The 19,972-nt window shown below is 36.7% G+C and overlaps 1 protein-coding gene across 1 annotated transcript in view; it reads left to right on the top strand.

The window, feature by feature from the left end:
- The window catches only part of ORC5 (origin recognition complex subunit 5), a 66,110-nt gene extending 62,560 nt beyond the window's left edge, over window positions 1–3,550 (top strand). Inside the window, exon 14 of the mRNA XM_007982480.3 lies at window positions 3,000–3,550. Coding sequence (XP_007980671.3) covers window positions 3,000–3,045 — 46 coding nt within the window. The 3' untranslated portion in view covers window positions 3,046–3,550. The remainder of the gene's footprint in view (window positions 1–2,999) is intronic.
- The last annotated feature ends 16,422 nt before the right edge of the window (window positions 3,551–19,972 follow it).

Genomic DNA, 19,972 nt, shown 5'->3' with positions numbered 1-19,972 from the left:
TCTTCCACAGTCAGTGGGAAGGCACTATAAGATAAATTGAGGTTACAACTTAAAGTTTTATGGTTGCAAGTTGTCAGAAAAAAAATTTTAAAAAAAACTCAAACTCAAACTGCCCACAAAAGTAAAAGGAAACAAAATAGTATTCTAAAAGAAAATATTTTAATGAATCAACAAAATGAAATAGAGGGATAAAGGCAAAATTAAATCCTTAAATATATGCCATATAATTAACTTGTATTAACGTATTCTAAATTCTGATTTAGGAATTACTCCTAGGAAAATTGCCACCACACTATTTGTGTTTACTGTATTTCTTTCCAGCTGATTACTTTAGCAAATAATTCATTTATGTTCTGTGGAAGAATCTCCCATAGTATGTTGAAAGTTATCCAAAGTTTAAAATTGTACTTACATTACTCTAATATGCATCTGTGGCCATGGAAAGCTAGGGAACATCCATGCAAATTACACAATTCTCTTGTAAGTTATACCTTTCTTTAAAGAGGATTGTTTGTCTTCAAGTACCTTAAAGCACAACGTTATCTTTGGTATGTGTGGCATATTTTTTTTATGTTGCCACTGTGGTTATTCTAACAAATTTTGCCATGTCTTAAAATAATATATGTGAGATCAATTGGCAAGTTACGTATTTATATTGGGGGTGGAGGAATGGTAGAGATAGTGACACATCTTGGAAAGTAAATGTTTTTTAAAGGAATGATCTTATATTCAATTCCTGATTGATTTTTTTTTTAATCTAAAACTCTTACTATATGATTCAGTTTGCATGAATACTTACCACCGACAAAGCACAGAAAGGGAATATAGTGGAAGTTTTATGAACATTTAAGTTGCTTAGTGTTTTTAAGTCACTCCATTCATTCTGTTAAATCTGTTCTATTATTACTTTTGTTGTACAAACTATGCTAATACTGTAGTAACACAAATAGATTTCTCAAAAAATAGAGAAGTCCTGCAAACATCACAATATTTTCATTTGTTTGTGCTCTCTTCTAGTACTAGTCCATTAGACAAACATTTCCCTGCAGCCTTTACAACTTATTTGCAATTCTTTCTTCTCTCTTTCTCCCTTAATATTGCTGGTATATCTTCATATTGATCATTTTGTATGGGTGTATAATATTTCATCAAATAATGTATTGTAATTTATGGATTCTCCTAGTATTGGAATTTAAGTTGTTTTAATCTTACCTGCTTCAAAAATTTCATTTTCACCCAAGTCCAGGCAAAAAAAAAAAAAAAGCAACACAACATTAAGTCCATTTTACTATATCAGTTTTGGTTTATAACCTAAGACTCAAAGTCATTGTGGAGAAATGTGCCTGGAGAGATGTACAAATACCACTTGCCTTTTTTGTCCATGGTTAAAAGTAGTCTATTCATTTCCTTTCTATGGTCCTCTAAATAAGATCTTTTCAATCAGTATCATGATTTTTTAAAAATCGTGTGTTGGCCGGGCGCGGTGGCTCATGCTTATAATCCCGGCACTTTGGGAGGCCAAGGCGGGCAGATCACCTGAGGTCAGGAGTTCGAGACCAGCCTGGCCAACATGGTGAAACTCCATCTCTACTAAAAACACAAAAATTAGCCAGGCAGGTTGGCACATGCCTGTAGTTCCAGCTACTTGGGAGGCTGAGGCAGGAGAATTGCTTGAACCAGGGAGGCGGAGGTTGCAGTGAGCCGAGATCACGCTATTGCACTCCAGCCTGGGTGACAGAGCAAGACTCCACCTCAGAAACAAACAAACAAAATCATGTGTCAAAAGTCCTTTGGTGCCCATAAATTTGGGTGTTTCTACAGTTGAATGAAAGAAAAACATAAAGTAACGTTATGATTTAATAACCATACTTTTTGCATCTTTATGCATAAGATTTTTTTTTAACTATTTTTAGTTCTACAGGATTGTTTGGCAGTATTTTTATACCATTTGGAAAGGCTTAGTATTCTTCAGAGAGACACTATTACAATGAAGTAAGGTATTCTTCAGTCCAACATTAGGTGCCACAATAGCCATAGCATCTCTTTTTAGCTATTTTTAAATGTGTTTTCATAAGCAGTATCTATAGTTCCCCATTCCACATTTTGAAAAATATGTCAGTCATTTGCTTAGAAACTTTTTTAGAAAGTATATTGCAAAATGATAGACAAAAACATTAATTGATGATGGTTTAATAAGTAAGAGCATGCAATTAGTGAATCTCTAAAAGGCTGTTCTCACATGGATGATTATTTTTGCAGAATTGAATACTTAAGGCTTTAATTTTATACTTATTGCTAGATCATTATATCCAATTATTTTGACCATTTATTCAAATAATAAACCTCCAAGTCTGAATATTTATAGTGAAGAATGAGTTTGGTGAAAGGAGAATAATTATATGTCTCTCTCTCTGCTATTTTATTCTGCCTGCCATCAGAGTACAAAAATATACATTCAGATCGTCTGTTTGTTGTATCGTATTCTTGGATCATACAGATTTAGTTACAATACACACACAGGTCAGCCAGCGTTAAAAGACTGAAAAGAATGAAAACTACAAATGAGGACAGATGAGCTGTGCATTATGTAATGATAAAACAGGTGTCTCGGAAGATAAACAACGTTCAGAAGCAAAGAAGATTTAAATACTTTTGAATCTCTAATTACTTTATTCTGGATATTAGACAAAAAGCAAATAGCTTTCAAATGAAGTCTAAACTTTATGTAGTACAATTGAAGTACAGAATGTTGAATAGCTCTAGCTTCGTTTACTTTTTTTTTTAGAAAGGCAAACTTTGTGCATGACAAAAAACTTTAAAAACTTGTGTTCGTAATAACATTTTAAAGAATTAAGGTCAGTCCTATCAGGGTGCATTTAATAGTACTATAGGATTTTTAGCATTAGTCATGAATTATTTTGTATGTGCTTTCCAGAATCATACAAAGCTGAGCAATCTAGGGGCGAGAATGCTAACATATTATCTGTTTTTGTGTTTAGGACGGTGAACTTTGACATAATAAAATACTTGTATGATTTCTTGTGAAAACAAGCTTCAAAGCCATATGGACACTGTGACAATGACTAAGCCAAGCTGTGTTCATCCAACTACTTAGCTGGCCAAGGAGAGGAGTTCTTTGGCTCTACTGGATTTGTCCAAACAGGTGCTGGCCCAGCATGGAATCTGATGAAAATATTCTGATTGGTCTGGTTGGATGTGAGCAGAAGACTATTTACCAGGGACCCTGGAGTATTTGGAAGCAACGTGTTAATTATAAACAGCAGGGTTTGAGCACAATCTGTTCTACTCTTAATGATGTTATCTTAACACTGAAATTGCCTGAAACCCATTTACTTAGGACTACATTTTGCTCTGTGAACTATCCCCTGCGCTTTGAACGTGCCAGCAGCCCTTGTTTATATGCCCATTCTTTTCACTTCCTCTCCACAGGAGCCTCTGCAGTCGCTTGCCAAAGCAGATTTTCCTAAGGCCACTGTTTTAAAAGATCATAGTTGCAAAATATAATAAATACAAGCTTTTTAAAATCCAAGCTTGTATGTGCTTATCTTTTCACTTTTTTCAAAAGGCAAGGTACTTTGATCAGAAACAGACCACTTTCCCTCTTTCAGCCTACTTGATAACTGTGGTATGCTTGTATAAGGTTTATCTGGTCACTTTCTTAAAATTAGCTACCCAACCCAGTTTTTTTTTTTTTTTTTTTTTTTAAATCAGTATCATGATTTTATTTTCTTTCTTTCTCTTTTCTAAAATCACTGACCTTTAAGAGTTCCACAATACATTTTTTTCCTGTTATATCACTTGTGAACTTTGGTTTTGATTTTCTTGTCCATATTTTTGAAGTTTTCTTTTACCATTTGAATACTTGAAAATTATTTTAAGCAGACTTAAAGTTCTTAATTATAAAGCCTAGTGTAAATTTCAGTGGCATTTTATTTCAGTTTTTTGAAGAAAAATTCTCACAATAGGCACTTTTAGTGTAACTATCTGGTTCAAAGAAAGCAAGTAGTTATCTACTATTTAGAGAGAATGAGTTAGGGAGAAAAGGAATGGAATTCCTTTTGCCTCCCTACATAAATAAGACAGACTTTCTTGCCCAAAGATTGACATCCACAGCAAGTGTTAGAGCATCCTCACTCTAAGTCTCTTGTCCCACAGAAAATGAAGTTTGTGTTTCACAAGATGTTTGGAGATGCCAGGATCAGGGAAAAGCCATGTGTAATGTGGATTCTGGCTTAGTTTCCTGCATGCAGAAATCCATGTCATCAAGGTGTAGAAAACAGTTTGGGTAGCTGATTGAAGAAGGAGCAACACTGCCTAGGATAGCTTTCAGCCCCTCATATTTTGTTTTGCAGATGCATGTCTGCTGTTCAGCCTGTCACGGATAGGTGGAACCAGTCTGTATTTTGAGGGAAGAACTCTGGGATATCAGAGGAGGGGAGAAGTTATCAAATAGAAAACTGGGGAGAAGGATGGAAAGGAGGTGAAGTTTCCTATAAGTGACTATGCATGCATCCTCATACAGCTGGTCACCTCTCCCCTGCCCAGCGCATTTCCTCTCCTGTACTGCCCCAGCTTGTTACCATCCCCAGATGTGGTTTCCCTGCATAACATGTGTAACCAGATTTTCCCTGCCCCTGACTGGGTCATCAGAACTTTCCTGTTTTGTAATTTACTTTCTAATGGCTTGCTAAATGACTCACTAGCTAATTTGATTAATTTATTTAAATGAATACTAACAGAGCTTAATATGGATGCTGGCATTTTAACAAGGGTCATCTGCAAGTGGAATTCTCTAATTGGAAGATATGAATCTCCAATTACAGGAGGGAATCCAATAATGAGAATTATGCTGGCCAGTGGGCCTGAAATTTCTGTTGAGAGGAGGCACTTAAATTATACTCAGCATCTACTCTACCTAGGTCTAAAAGTAATTTAGGTGGTAGCAGAAGAAAGTTACTAAGCTGTAGGTTTTTAGATTATACATAGGTGGGCCTCCATTTTACAAATGCCTTCTTTCAATTACCGTGAGCCAGGTATACGTAGGTGGAGATGTTACTCCCTCTTCCTTCTTACTTTCAAGTCATTTTCTTTTCTTTTTTTTTTTGAGAGGGAGTCTCGCGGTGTCACCCAGGCTGGAGTGCGGTGGCGCGATCTCCGCTCACTGCAAGCTCCGTCTCCCGGGTTCACGCCATTCTCCTGCCTCAGCCTCCCTAGAAGCTGGGACTACAGGCGCCCGCCACCACGCCCGGCTAATTTTTTTTTTTTGTATTTTTAGTAGAGACGGGGTTTCACCATGTTCGCCAGTATGGTCTCAATCTCCTGACCGCATGATCCGCCCGCCTCAGTCTCCCAAAGTGCTGGGATTACAGGCATGAGCCACCGATACCGGCCTTTTTTTTTTTTTTTTTTTTTTTGAGACGGGGTCTCGCTCTGTCGCCCAGGCTGGAGTGCAGTGGCACAATCTCAGCTCACTGCAAGCTCCGCCTCCCAGGTTCACGCCATTCTCCTGCCTCAGCCTCCCGAGTAGCTGGGACTACAGGCTCCCGCCACCTCGCCCGGCTAGTTTTTTGTATTTTTAGTAGAGACGGGGTTTCACTGTGTTAGCCAGGATGGTCTTGATCTTCTGTCAAGTCATTTTCAAGCCCATTTCAAGCTTTCATTAATGCAGCAATTCCTTTCAACAACTCTGGAAGGGATTCTGATCTACCAAGCCTCATTTCATTAGTCATAAAGTGGTCAAAGTCTTGATACCAAGATAGCAGTTGAGACTCCAGGCTCTGGAATCCTTGGATCAAATACCAGCTGTATTGCTACTGGCTGGCTGGCCTTCGGCAAGTTATTTAACCTATCTATGTGACTGTTCTCACCTGTACAATGGAAAGTAGAATTTACCTCATAGCATTTTTACAGGATTAAATAAATTAATATATCTAAGGCAGTAGTTTTCAACTAGGGAAATTTTGCCCACAGCAAACATTTAGTAATTTCTGGAGACATTTTTGGTTGTCACAATTACGTGTAGGGTGGGGAAGGGTAAAGGCTAGGGATGCTGCTAAATACAGTATGCCCTGCTTATCCATGGTTTTGCTTTCCTTGAGTTTAGTTACCCTCTGTCATCCTCAGACTATGGTCTGAAAATATTAAATGGAAAATACCAGAAATAAACAGCTCATAAGTTTTAAACTGCATGCTTTTCTGAGTAGTGTGACGAACTCTCATGCTGTCCTGCCTAGGATGTGAATCATCCCTTTGCCCAGGCTGTCCATGCTGTCTATACCACCCGCCAGTGAGTTGCTTAGTAGTTGTCTAGGTTATCAGATTGACTCTTGCAGCACCTCAGTGCTTGCATTCAAGTAACTCTTATTTTACTTAATAATGGCCCCAAAGTGCAAGAGTAGTAATGCTGACAATTTGGATATGTCAAAGAGAAGCTGTAAAGTGCTTCCTTTAAGTGAAAAGGTGTAAGTTCTCAATAAGAAAAGAAAAACATCATATGCTGAAGTTGCTAAGAATGTGGTAAGAATGAATCTCCGATCTGTGAAATTGTAAAGAAGAAAACAAAATCATGCTAGTTTTTCTGTCGTATCTCAAACTGCAGGAGTTGTGGCCACAGTGCATGATAAGTGCTTAGTCAAGATGGAAAAGGCAGGTGTGAAGCAAAATGTGTTCAAATTATGGTAATCAGGTTCAGTACTGTTAGAGGTTTTAGCCATCCACTGGAGGTCTTGGAACTTACTGCTCCTGTGGATAAAGGGGGACCACATCCCATAACAGAATAATCTGACCCTCAAATGTCACTTGTGCAGAGGTTGAGAAACCCTGATCTAAGTAAGGTACCTGGCACAGAGTAATTGTTCAATAAAGCTATTATTATCCTGAAATGTGTATTTGTGGCCTAGAAAGGAGGTAAACGAGGGAATGTGACATTCTTACTAGAAAGAGGCACATCCCCTTTTTACTGTAATCTTACCTCATTAGAAAAATATTTCTTGTGTAAATTTTGGAGTTACTCAAATGGACACAATACCTTGAATTTTAATTTTTAGAACTGAAGTGTTATCTACTGGGTTCTAATCTGTACACAGATTTCATTACTTACTTTTCAATATCCTGTGGGATAGGTCAAAGGTATAGCTGAGAATAATCAAGTAAGAGAGCAGGTGACTGAGGACTTAACATTTTTTGCCCTCAAGGTGTACTAGTTGAACAATTAGTGGTATACCTCCAATGGATGTACTTCACCAACAACTGATTAATGTAATTAAGATGGTCTGGAGCATGAAAAACTCAGACTGTAAAAAGCCTACTCAGTCTCTCCCAAGTATGCATCACTGTGCTTGTACATTCCAAAGAAAAGTCAGGGGCTAAGTCCAGGAATAACGCATCTCCTATCACATTAAGTACTCAATAAGTATCAAATATAGCAGATGAAATTCAGTAACTGTCTCATGTATAATCAGAGCTGTAATAGTGTCCTCCATTGCTGCCTGAAGTCTCACACTATTGTGTACCATAATTGTTTGCATTTTATGCCTTCAGCCATAGGCAGAGGCTTGGAGTTAATTTGACCAGAGGTTGATATTATTCAGCTTCATCTCCTACATTTAGAAAGCTTCATCTACTACAAAGTATGACTGCCTATCATGTGAATAGTTTAGATAATTTTGCATATAATTTCACTCTGCTGACACACTTTGCTTTCAGAAATGCTTAGTAGAGCTCAACAAAATCTTTCCTATAAAGATAACATTTCACTCAAGTTTGTCATTAAATGCCCTGAATACACAGTTAATGTTCATTTTCCAGCAGTGGCACACATTCATGAGACACAGTATGAGAAGTAGAAATTTGGTAGAGCAGAGGAAATTATAATCAATTCATTCATAACTGCATGTTGATGCACAGTAATGATGGGAATTTTAGAAAGCATTCAACTGTTCAAGTAAATAGTCGTAGCTTTGGCATGATGGAAAGAGCCTGGGTTTTAGAGGCATTGGAGATTTGCTTGGGTGTTAGATAAAACAATCCATTTCATTTTTCTTTCAAGGAGTTGAGGGTTCGATTTAATGGCAGTTTCCCTAAAAGTGTTTAATTCAACAGATTCTAAATACTAGTTATGTGCCAGGCATTTTGTTAGGTGAATGGGATACATGACTTATACAGAATGAGAGATTTCTGGCCTGGATTATAGGTACTATCAGCATTGGTAGAGTCATTCTCTGAAATAGAAAATCTTGGGGGAGGCCTAGGTCTGTAGGGGTGGAGAAGATTATGAGTTCAGTTGCCATTAAAGTGCTTGTGAGAAATCCAAGTGGAAATATGAAACAGGTAGTTGGATCTAGATTGGAGATAAGAGTTGCTGCAAGTATAAATGTAGGCATCATGAGGATAGAGATGGTTATTTGGTGATTTAGAGGTCTTAGTCCTTAAAATAGTATCCATCACTTGGTGAGGGAGAAACCATGTTGAAGTGAGTTTAGGAAAATATATAGAAAGTGGTCATCACCATTGTTCTTCAAGAACTACAAGTTGTAATTTTTTTTTTTTCAAATAACAGTTCTCCACTATTCATATAACCCTGATTCTCTTCAGCATGTGAAGTGGCAGTAGGAGACATGGCTAAATCTTATTTAGTATCTAGCTCAGGAAGGAAAAATCAAATCCTTTTAGAGTCTTAGTTCTATGGGGAATGTTAGATCACATGGGCTTTCTATGTGCTCTCTCCACTTCCTCGTGTCATGGTGACTAGGTTCTGAGGCCAGCATCCCAAGAGAAACAGCAGATGCTGCATGGGCTTTTCTAACCTAGCCTCAGAAGTCACACAGCATCACTTTTGCACCATTCTGTTTGTTGAGGCGGTGATAAAGGCCTGCCTATACTTAAAAGGAAGAGAATTAGACCCACCTGATGTTCAAGAACTTGGAGACATGCTTTAAATCACCACACAGAACATAGAAGGCTGAAAATAATACTATGGGATGCAGATCTCAAAATTCGAATCGGTACGGCAGAGACCGCTGGTTGTCCATGCCTATCCTTCCCCCAAGTATCTTGCCTATCTGCTTCCAAAACACAGGAATTCTGACTGCAAGAAGGCCAGTGTGATCAGAACACAGGAAACAAGGGTAATTGTGGTAGCAGATGGGATCAGAAGTGATGGGGGGCCAGGTCGTGTGGGGCAGGTCATTGAAAGACTTTGGTTCTTATTCTGTGTGAGTTGAGAAGCACTGGAGATATTTAAGCAGAGGGGGTCAAATCATCTGGCTTAGATTTTGAAGAGGATTACTGAATGCTATATTGAGAATAGGCTATAGGGAGTCAAAGGAGAAAGCAGGAAGATCAGCTAGAAGGCTATTAAAATAATGCAGGTGAGAAATAATGGCACAGATAAGGGTATTAGCAGTGCAGGTGGTGAGAAGTTGTCAGATTCTGGATATAATTTGAAAGAAACTTATATAGGACCTGCTAATTAATTGAATATCAGTTGTGAAAGAAGAAAGTCAAGGATGACTTTGGGGTTTTTAACCTGATCATCTGGAAGGGTGGGGTTGACCCTAGGTGAGATGAAGACTGGGGTAAGAGGGATAGAATCAGGGCTTTGGGTATGGACAGAGCAAGTTGGAGATATCTATTAGGTATCTGCTATGTTTTGAATGTTTGTGTCCTTCAGAAATTCATATGTTGAAACTTAATCACCAATATAATAGTATTACATGAAGGTGGGGCCTTTCGGGGGTGATTAGGTCATGAAGGCTCTGCCCTCATGAGTGGATTAGTGACCTTGTAAAAGAAGTGTGAGGGAGCTCTTCACTCCTTTTTGCCCTTCCATTTCCTGTGCCATGTAAGGACACAACATTCATCCCTTTTGCTGCTTTGCCCTTCTGACCTTCTGCCATGTGAGGAAATAGTGTTCCTCCCCTGCAGTGGACACAGCAAGGTGTCATCTTGGAAGCAGAGAACAGCCCTCACCAGGCATTAGATCTGCTGGTGCCCTGATCTTGGACTTCCAAGCCTCCAGAACTGTGAGAAATAATTTTTTATTATTTATAAATTATCCAGTCTCAGGTATTTTGTTATAGCACCATGAATGCGCTAACACGGTGTCTAAATGGAGATACTCAAGGAGGCAGTTAGATAAGTCGAGTTTAAGATATAAACTTGAGGGTTGTCAGTACCTAAATGGAACTATATAAGGGAGATCTGTGTGTGTGTGTGTGTGTGTGTGTGTGTGTGTGTCTGGCTCCTCTGGGTTACAAAACTCCACCTATTCACTGGAAAAAGCTGAGCTTCTGCACAAGTGCACTCAGCTCCTCTAGAAAGTGTACCTCCGTCCCTGGGGAGTCACTTCTAAACTGTAAGGACTCTTTGTTAGTCTTTTCTATGAAGAAGTAGGATTAATGATACAATTGAAGTTTTTTTAAAATACTAAAATTTCAAAAACCGAGTTACTAACTTGTATTACTAAAATTTCAAATGAGAGCCGGGCACAGTGGCTCACACCTGTAATCCCAGCACTTTGGGAGGCCGAGGGGGGGCAAATCACCTGAGGTCAGGAGTTTGAGACCAGCCTGGTGAACCTGGCAAAACCCCATCTCTACTAAAAATACAAAAAAATGAGCTGGGTGTGGTGGCATGCACCTGTAATCCTAGCTACTTGGGAGTCTGAGGCAGGAGAATCACTTGAACCGTGGAGGTTGCAGTGAGCTAAGATTGCACCACTGCACTCCAACTTGGGTGACAGAGTGAGACTCTGTCACCCAAATAAATAAATAATAAATGAAATTTCAAATGGCCCTTGCAATATTAAGATAAAGGAAAATGGCAGGAGAGAAGTGGGTGGGTCACAGATTTAGTTATATCAATATATACATGGCCAGCCCAGACAAAATTACTTCATAATACTTCACTTACAGATTAAATGTGCTAATTAAATTCCAAAAGCTTATTGTTTTAAAGTGATTCTTATTACCAAGCATTGACTTTATCATTTCTGAAGTATAAAAAATATGCTGAGTTTATCCATTAAGTATAAAGGTTCCCTCTAGGTAGAGGTAAGTAGAGAATATTTGGTTATTAGTTCTTAACATTTTTTTCCTGAAAATATCTATATTTTGTGAGATTTTGCCATAATCATGATGAATCATAGATCACACTCAGCAGAGTATGTGCTTCAAGTTATGGCTCCAGATTTTGGATTGATTTGCACTGATTCTCTTTCTTCATGTCCATTGTGGTCAATGAGATTCAGGAGGTTGAACAAAGTGAGACTGACAGGCCTATCTAATAATTAATACAATAAAAACCAAATAGCTAGAAATCTAAGGCAAGATGGATGACTGAAAATCAAAGAAAGATAGGATATGAGCATTTACTTACCTGGGGCAGCACTGGGTGTGATATAGGCTGGTAAGAATTTAGCTAAAAAATGTTTGGTAGATTTGGTAACTACCAAATATTTGGAAATTAGACAGTATGCTTCTAAATAGCCCATTGGCCAAAGAGATTGCCTCAAGAAAAATTTAAAAGTACTTTGAACTAAATGAAAATGAGAATGGAACATATTAAACTTTGTGAGAAGCTGCTAAACCAATGCTTAGTGGGAAATTTATAATATTAAATGCAAATATTAAGAAAAGAGAAAAGGCTAAACTCAAGTTTCTCCCTTAAGAAACCAAAGAAAGAAGAGCAAATTAAATTTTAAAAAAGTAGGAGGAAGGAAATAATATTCAAGTAGAAATTAATGAAATTAAAACAAAAACAGAGAAAATCAATAAAACCAAAAGCTAGTTATTCAAAAAGATCAATAAAATTGATAAATCTCTAGTCAGGCTAACCAAGAAAAAAGACACAAATTACCGATATTAGGAATGATAGAAAGGGCATAACCACTGACCCCACAGACATTAAAAGGATAAAAGGGAAGATCATAGACAATTCTATGCTCATAAATTTCATAACAAAACAAAACAAAAAATGCACTTGAATGTTTATAGTGTTTTTTAACCGTAATAGCAAAAATCTGGAAATGACCCATCAGCCGGTAAACAGAAACTGGTACATTCATACAATGGAATATTACTAAGCAAAAAAAGAACAAACTACCAATACATGGATAAAACTAAAATGCATTATGCTAAGTGTAAGAAAGTCAGATTCGTGCTGTATTATTCCATTTTCTGACACTTTGGAAAAGGCAAGGCTATAGGGATAGAACACAGATCAGTTGTTGCCAAGTCCTAGGGATGGAAGATTGGATGGCAGAGTCACTAGGGAACTTTTTGTGGGGATTGAGATGTTCTGTGTCTTGATTGTGGTGGAAATAAGTGACTGTGCATTTATCAAAATTCAAAGAACTGTGCATAAAAACAGATGAATTGTATGTAAATTTTATCTCATACAACTAGATTTTTAAAGAAAGAGCAAATATACGCTGATTCCAAGGAACACCATTTAAATATAAATGCACAGATAAACAGAAAGTGAAATGTTGGAAAGATATATCATGGAAACACTAACCAAATAAAAAGATAGGCTGGCTTTACTAATATCAAAGTAGACTTGCTTTAAGCCAAGCAATGAAAAAGGGACATTTCATAATGAATAAAGAAGGTAATTCTAAATCTACAATAATTGTTTGAGTTTGTAGTATCCTCTCAGCAACTCATAAAACAAGCACGCACACACACACAAATCAGTAAATGTACAGAAGATTTAAACAACACATAACCTGACCTAACTGAAGTTTATAGAACATTATATTCAACAGTTGCAGAATGCACACTCTTTTCAAGTGCACCGGGAATATTGACCAAAATAGAGCACAGTAAGTCTCACAAATTCTAAAGTATTGTATGATGTATATTCTCTACCTGCTGCAGGATTAAACTAGGAAGCAATAATAGATAACTAGCAACCCCCAATTGTTTAATCAAAACCTTCTAAGTAATCCATAGGTCAAAAAAAGAAATCACAATGGAAATTAGAAAATACTTTAAACTTTAATTAAAATACAACATAAAATTCAAGAGATTTGGCTAAAGTAGTGCTTAGAGAAAAATTGAGATCTTTAAATATATACAATTAAAAAGAAGATTTTAAATCAGTGATCTAAACTTTCATCTCAAGAAGCTGGCAAAGAACAGTGATTTAAGCCAAATAAGTAGAATGACAAAATAAAAAGTAGAAATAAATAAAATAGAAAACAAATGGGAAATAGAGAAAAATCAACAGAAGACAAAGGGAGTCTTTGAAAAGATTAAGAAAATTGATAAATGTCTAGCAAAGTAATAAAAAGAGAAGAAATACAAATCAGTAATATTAGAAATGAAAATGGGACAATACTATAGACTCCACATACCTCAAAAATGTAAGAAGAGCATATCATTAAAAATGCCAAGAAATTTGGCAACTTAAATGAACTGAAGAAACTCTTTAAAAATCACTTTCCAAAACTGGCACAAGAATAAATAAGAAAAAAATACAACCACTCCAATATCTGTTGATCAAATCAATTTCATAAATAGGTCCTCCAACAAAGTACATTCCAAGATTAGACAGCTTCACTACCATATTCTACTAAACGCTTAAGGAAAAAGTAATACCGACATTTCACAATAAGGCAAGAAAAATAAATGAAAGGCAGAAATATTAGAAATGAGGAGTAAAGTTATCTTTGTGTATGTAGAAAATCCAAAAGAATATACAGACAAAATATAAGAACCAATATTGTGTTTCCATATAGTAGCAACAAACCGTTGGAAATTAAAAGTATTTATTTATTGGATCATCAAAATAAATAGAGGTACTTAAGATATGCAATACCTTTACACTGTAAAAAAATTACAAAATATTTCTGACAGATATTTTTAAATACTTAAATGAATGTTCATGGATTGGAAGACTCACTATTGTTATGTTAACTATTATCAAACTGATTTATCTTGTCAATGCCATCCCACTCAGAATTCCAGTAGGTTTTTTGTGGAAATCGACAAGCTGATTTGATAATTTGTGTGGAAAGTGAAGGAACTAAAATTGACAAAACAATTTTGAAAAAGGAAAACTAAATTGGAAGACTGACACTGCCTAATTTCAGAGCCTATTATAAAGCTATAGTAATCCAGATGGTGTAGTACTAATGTAAGAGTAAACATATAGATTAACGGAATGAAATAGTGTCCAGTAATAAGTCTATACATTTACAACCACTGGATTGATTACATAGGCACTAAAGCAATTTAATGGGGAAAGAATTATCTTTCAATAAAGAACTTGAGCAAATCTTGACACCTCTCTCATACCATACACAAAAAAATAATTCTAGATTATTTTAGAGCTAAACAAGGAGGTAAAGATTCTAGGGGAAGAAATGAGAGAAAGTATCTTTATAATCTTGATGTAGATAAAATTTTCTTTCCACAAGTACTAACTATAAAGGAAAGGAGTGATAAATTGGACAAAGTTAAACTTAGGAAGTACTATTTATCCAAGATATTAAGAGAGTGAAAAAGCAAGCCATAGAATGGGAGATAATTTTGTATTACATATATCTGACGAAGACCTACTATCCAGAATACTTAATGCCTATAATTAATAACAAAAAGTCAGCCCAATTTTTAAAATGGCCAAGAACTTTAAGAGACACATCATACAAAAGAATTTCTGAATGGATAATTAACATATGAAAAGATGCCCAACATTATTATTCATCAAGAAAAGGCAAATCAAAACCACAATGAGATAACACTACACACTCTCCAGAATAGCAAAAATTAAAATGCCACGTTGAGTGCAGCAATTGCAAGTCCTATACATTGCTGATGGGAATGTGGTAAGCTATTTTAGGAAACTGGCAGTTTCCTTGAAAGATCAACTTATGCCTACCTCCTGATCCAGCAATTTCAGTCCTGGGTTATGCTTAAAAGTTATGAATGTTTTTGCCTACCAAAAGATGTATACAAGAATGTTTCACAGTGGCACAAACTGGAAACAAGCAAATATTGAGCAATAGAATAAAAATTGTGTGTTCTTATAATGAAAACCAATACAACAACATGTATAAATCTCACAGACATTATGTTGAGCGAAGTAGGCCAGAAACAGGAGAAACTAATCAATCCATGGTTATCCTAATAGTGGTTACCTCAAAGTGTGGTGGTAGTGGTGGCATAGCTAACTGAAAGGGGATATGATAGAGCTCTTTGGAGTGATGAAAATATTGTATATCTTGATCTGAGTGGTGGTTACACTGATGTATATGAAAATTCAGTTGAGCTATACACTTCAGATTTATGCAATTTATGCATTCTATTACATGGATTTTTTTATACCTCAAAAACAAACCCATCAAACGTAGCAGTGATTCTGTGCTCTAGATCCTATGTAACCTCTTCCATGAGTCAGTATCACTGGCTTAGCAGTAAAGGAAAAAATAATAATAATTTTCTTTTTTGAGACAGAATTCTGCTCTATCACCCAGGCTAGAGTACAGTGGTGCAATCTCGGCTCACTGCAACCTTTGCCTCCCGGGTTCAAGTGATTTTCCTGCCTCAGCCTCCCGAGTAGCTGGGACTACAGGCACGTGCCACCATGACCGGCTTTTTAAAAAAATTATTATTATTATTATTATTATTATTATTATTATTATTTTATTTTTAGTAGAGACGGGGTTTCACCATGTTAGCCAGGATGGTCTCAATCTCCTGACCTCGTGATCCATCTGTCTAATAAATTGTTTTTAATGTAAAACAAAGGCAAAAACAGGGGTAAAGGACACCCTAAATTTAAATTTTTCACTTTGAAAAATTCTGCTACATTTTCAACCGCCCTGCAAAGGATATACTATGCTTCCTTTTAATGAATGAGGAAACTGAAGTCTGGTAGGGTCTAAGGCTTAGCTAAGTAAGATGTGGAGCCAGGATTCGAAACCAAACCCTACTTTACCCCATTATATCACAAGTAGTTTTGGTAAGGCCAGGTTAATCAGTGTATTGTCAATACTGTGTTCCTTAGAAACAACAGACATTCTAAGTTGAATCACATATATATATATATATATATTTTTTTTTTTTTTTTTTTTTTTTTTTGGTAGAGACGGAGACTCACTTTGTCTGCACAGGCTGGTCTCAGACTCCTGGCCTCAAGTGATCCTCTTACCTCAGCCTTCCAGCTGGGATTACAGATACAAGCTGTTGAATCCTTGAGAGAAACTTTAGAATCCTAGTTAGTGGCAGCGTAAACACCATGGACATAAATTCATCGTCTACCTTTGCCAAATGCATAGTCAGCGTATTTGCATTATACATTAATCTAAGGGGCCCCAAGATGTTTGTCATAAGCAGCTGGTCTGCTTCTCATTTGAAGCCTTGCCCTTGTTGAGTTCAGAGAGGGAGTACCATAAGGAATTTCATGTATGGAGAAGAGGCAAGCAGTACTGACAGGTTTAACCCAGGCCTATGTCTTCTTTCCCGCTGGAAATGTTCTTGGATTATGGTGAGGGGCCTTAGCTGAAGCTTGAAACCCTGCAACCAATCTCAGCTGGGTTTTTAGTCTTCTAGTAAGTCATGAGCAGCCAATGGGGACCCTGTGGGGTTCAGCTGTCATGGGAATCTGACTATTTCAAATGCTAACAGTGAGAGGAAGAAAATGCATTGAGCATAACACACTACTTTAAACTATGACTTGTGATGCTGAGAAAATGTAAGGGACTTATTAAGAACACAGCAGGGTTTGAAAATTACTTCTGAAATATCATAACATATCTGTAGATTCACAAACCTAATGAACAAGAAAAATCACTAGATATCTATATTAAAAATTATCTGAAAAAGCCTCTCCCAAACTAATTCTTATAAATTATATAAGAAAAAGTATATTGATTAACATATTAAACCCATAAAGGGCAGTTCAATAGTAACACACTAAATGGTGAGGGAGAGCTCAGAGGAGGCTGAGGTTTAGGTTAGTACTCTCACGTGACCTAGGTTTGTAAATATGCTTCATGGGATAAACAGTGTATTAATGACATTTAATCATTATCCTGGCTGCAAATCAAGCATCAGCACTAGTAATATTAAATTATAAATGGATATTATATGTATATATACATACATAATTAAGACAAAAAATATATTAAAATATTCAACACAAAATTAAATTATAAATGGATAGAACAATATATATGTAAATGTATACATAATCAAGACAAATGACAACCAAGATGAGCATTAAAAATCTAAAAAGCGAAAACAAACTAAGAAACAAACAGACAATGCTACTATCACAGAGTGTGTCTCTATCTGAGAGAGTGACTTACTTTAAGGATCATCCAGACAACTGCTTGATGAATTCAAGGATATTGCTTATAGACAGTCTCTTTATAACCAAGTTCTGTTGAATATTTATTTGTTGAATGTAAGAAGCCCCCACAAGACCGTAATTCCAAAATATGTGTTGGGTGATGGGGAACAGGTAATTGGCCTTACCATCCTACAGCGGCATGGTAGCTGTCTAAGAGGGTTATGCTTAGGGCAGGAGTCTGGGATTTTGCATCGAAGACATGTAATTGTTCCAGCTGATTCTATTCCTTCAGAATTTTCCTCCATCTATTCTCACATCAGGTGAAGAGGTGACTGCATTTCTGGCTCGTTGTTTGATGAAGGATTTTTGAAATGAGAATGCTTACTTATAGTTGTCATTTATACCCACAGAAGCCAAAACAAGATACAGAATTTAAGCAGTCAATTTCAGTGGAAAGTTAATGACTATTTTGAAAAATCAGTGTTATCTACATCCTTGTTAGGTGACAAGGCCAGAAAACCATTTAACTTTATCAAACGAGTTCAGGCCTCATGATTTATTATTTTGTGTTGTTCAAGATTATGCTACCTAAGTTATGCTTATGCCTATCACTCTCAGTCATCTTTAAGATGATGAGTATCTCTGGAGCAATTCTGAACTAGAGACAAATTTGAGAGTCATCAGTTTATGGGTGGCAACTGAAGCCCTGACCATAGGTGAGATTCTACAAAAAGCAATGGTGAAAAGAGAGGAAGGCCAAGGTAGACACCAGGGACGTTTGGGTCATCAATGCCAAATAAGACAGTTTCAACTTCAGCAAAGTCTCAAGGTAAAAAATCAATGTACAAAAATCACTAGCATTCCTATACACCAACAGTCAAGCCTGAGAGCCAAATCAGGAGTGCAATCCCATTCACAATTGCCGCAAAAAGAATAAAATACCTAGGAATACAGCTAACCAGGGAGGTAAAAGATCTCTACGAGGAAGACTACAAAACACTGCTCAAAGAAATTAGAGATGACACAAACAAATGGAAAAACATTCCATGTTCTTGGATAGGAATAATTAATATTGTTAAAATGGCTACTGCCTAAAGCAATTAATAGATTCAATGCTATTCTTATTAAACTAAACAATGACATTCTTCACAGAACTATTATTAGGAAAAAAAAAACTATCTTAAAATTCATACAGAACCAAAAAGGAACCCTAACAGCCAAGGCAATCCTAAGCCAAAAGAACAAAGCCCAGAGGCATCACACTACCTGACTTCAAACTGTACTATAGGGCTATTGTAACCAAAACATCATAGTGGTGGTACAAAAACAGACACAAAGACCAATGAATAGAAGAGAGAGCCAAGAAATAAGGTCACACACCTATAACTATCTGATATTTGATGAAGCTGACAAAAACAAGCAATGAGCAAAGGACTCCCTATTCAATAAATGGTGCTGGGATAACTGGCTAGCCATGTGCAGAAGATGAACAGAAACTGGACCCCTTCTTTACATCATATACAAAAATCAACCCAAGATGGATTAAACTCTTAAATGCAAAACCCAAAACTATAAAAACCTTGGAAGTCAACCTAGACAATACCATTCTAGACATAGGACTTGGCAAAGATTTCACGACAAAAATGACCAAAGTAATCACAACAAAAGCAAAAATTGATCTAATTAAACTAAAGGGCTTCTGCACAGCAAAAGAAACTCTCAACAGAGTAAACAGACAACCCACAGAATGGGAGAAAAATTTTGTGAACAATGCATCTGACAGAGGTCTAATATCCAGCATTATAAGGAACTTAAACAAATTTACAAGAAAAAACCCCATTAAGGTGGGCCAAGGACATGAACAGACACTTTTTAAAAGAAGATGTACATGGGGCCAATGAGCATATGAAAAGAGCTCAATATCACTGATAATTAGATAAATGCAAATCAAAATCATGATGAGATACCATCTCACACCAGTCAGAATGGCTATTAATAAAAAGTCAGAAAATAATAGGCTAGGTGCAGTGGCTCATACCTATAATCCCAGCACTTTGGGGGCCTGAGGCAGGCAGATCTCTTGAGCTCAGGAGTTTGAGATCAGCCTGGGTAACATAGTGAAACCCTGTCTCTACCAAAAATACAAAAAAATAAATAAATTTAGTCAGGCTTGGTGGTGTGCGCCTGTAGTCCCAGCTACTCAAGAGGCTGAGGTGGGAGGATTGCTTGAGCCTGGGAGGCAGAAGTTTCAGTGAGCCGAGATGGGGCCACTGCACTCTGGCCTGGGCAACAAAGTGAGACCCTGTCTCAAACAAATAACAACAAAGTCAAAAAAATAACAGATGCAGGCAAGGTTGCAGAGAAAAAGGAATGCTTACACACTGTTAATGGGAGTGTAAATTAATTCAGCCATTGTGGAAAACAGTGTGGCGATTCCTTAAAGACCTGAAAACAGAAATACCATTTCACCCAGCAATCCCATTACTGGGTATATACCCAAAGGAATATAAATTGTTCTATCATAAAGACACATACACATGTATGTTCACTGCAGCACTATTCACAATAGTAAAGACATGGAATCAACCTAAATGTCCATCAATGGTAGACTGGTAAAGAAAATGTGGTACACATACACCAAGAGAAACTATGC

The sequence above is a fragment of the Chlorocebus sabaeus genome, chromosome 21, assembly GCF_047675955.1.
Source record: "Chlorocebus sabaeus isolate Y175 chromosome 21, mChlSab1.0.hap1, whole genome shotgun sequence".
Lineage (NCBI taxonomy): Eukaryota > Metazoa > Chordata > Mammalia > Primates > Cercopithecidae > Chlorocebus > Chlorocebus sabaeus.
This window is presented reverse-complemented; position numbering and strand designations above follow the sequence as displayed.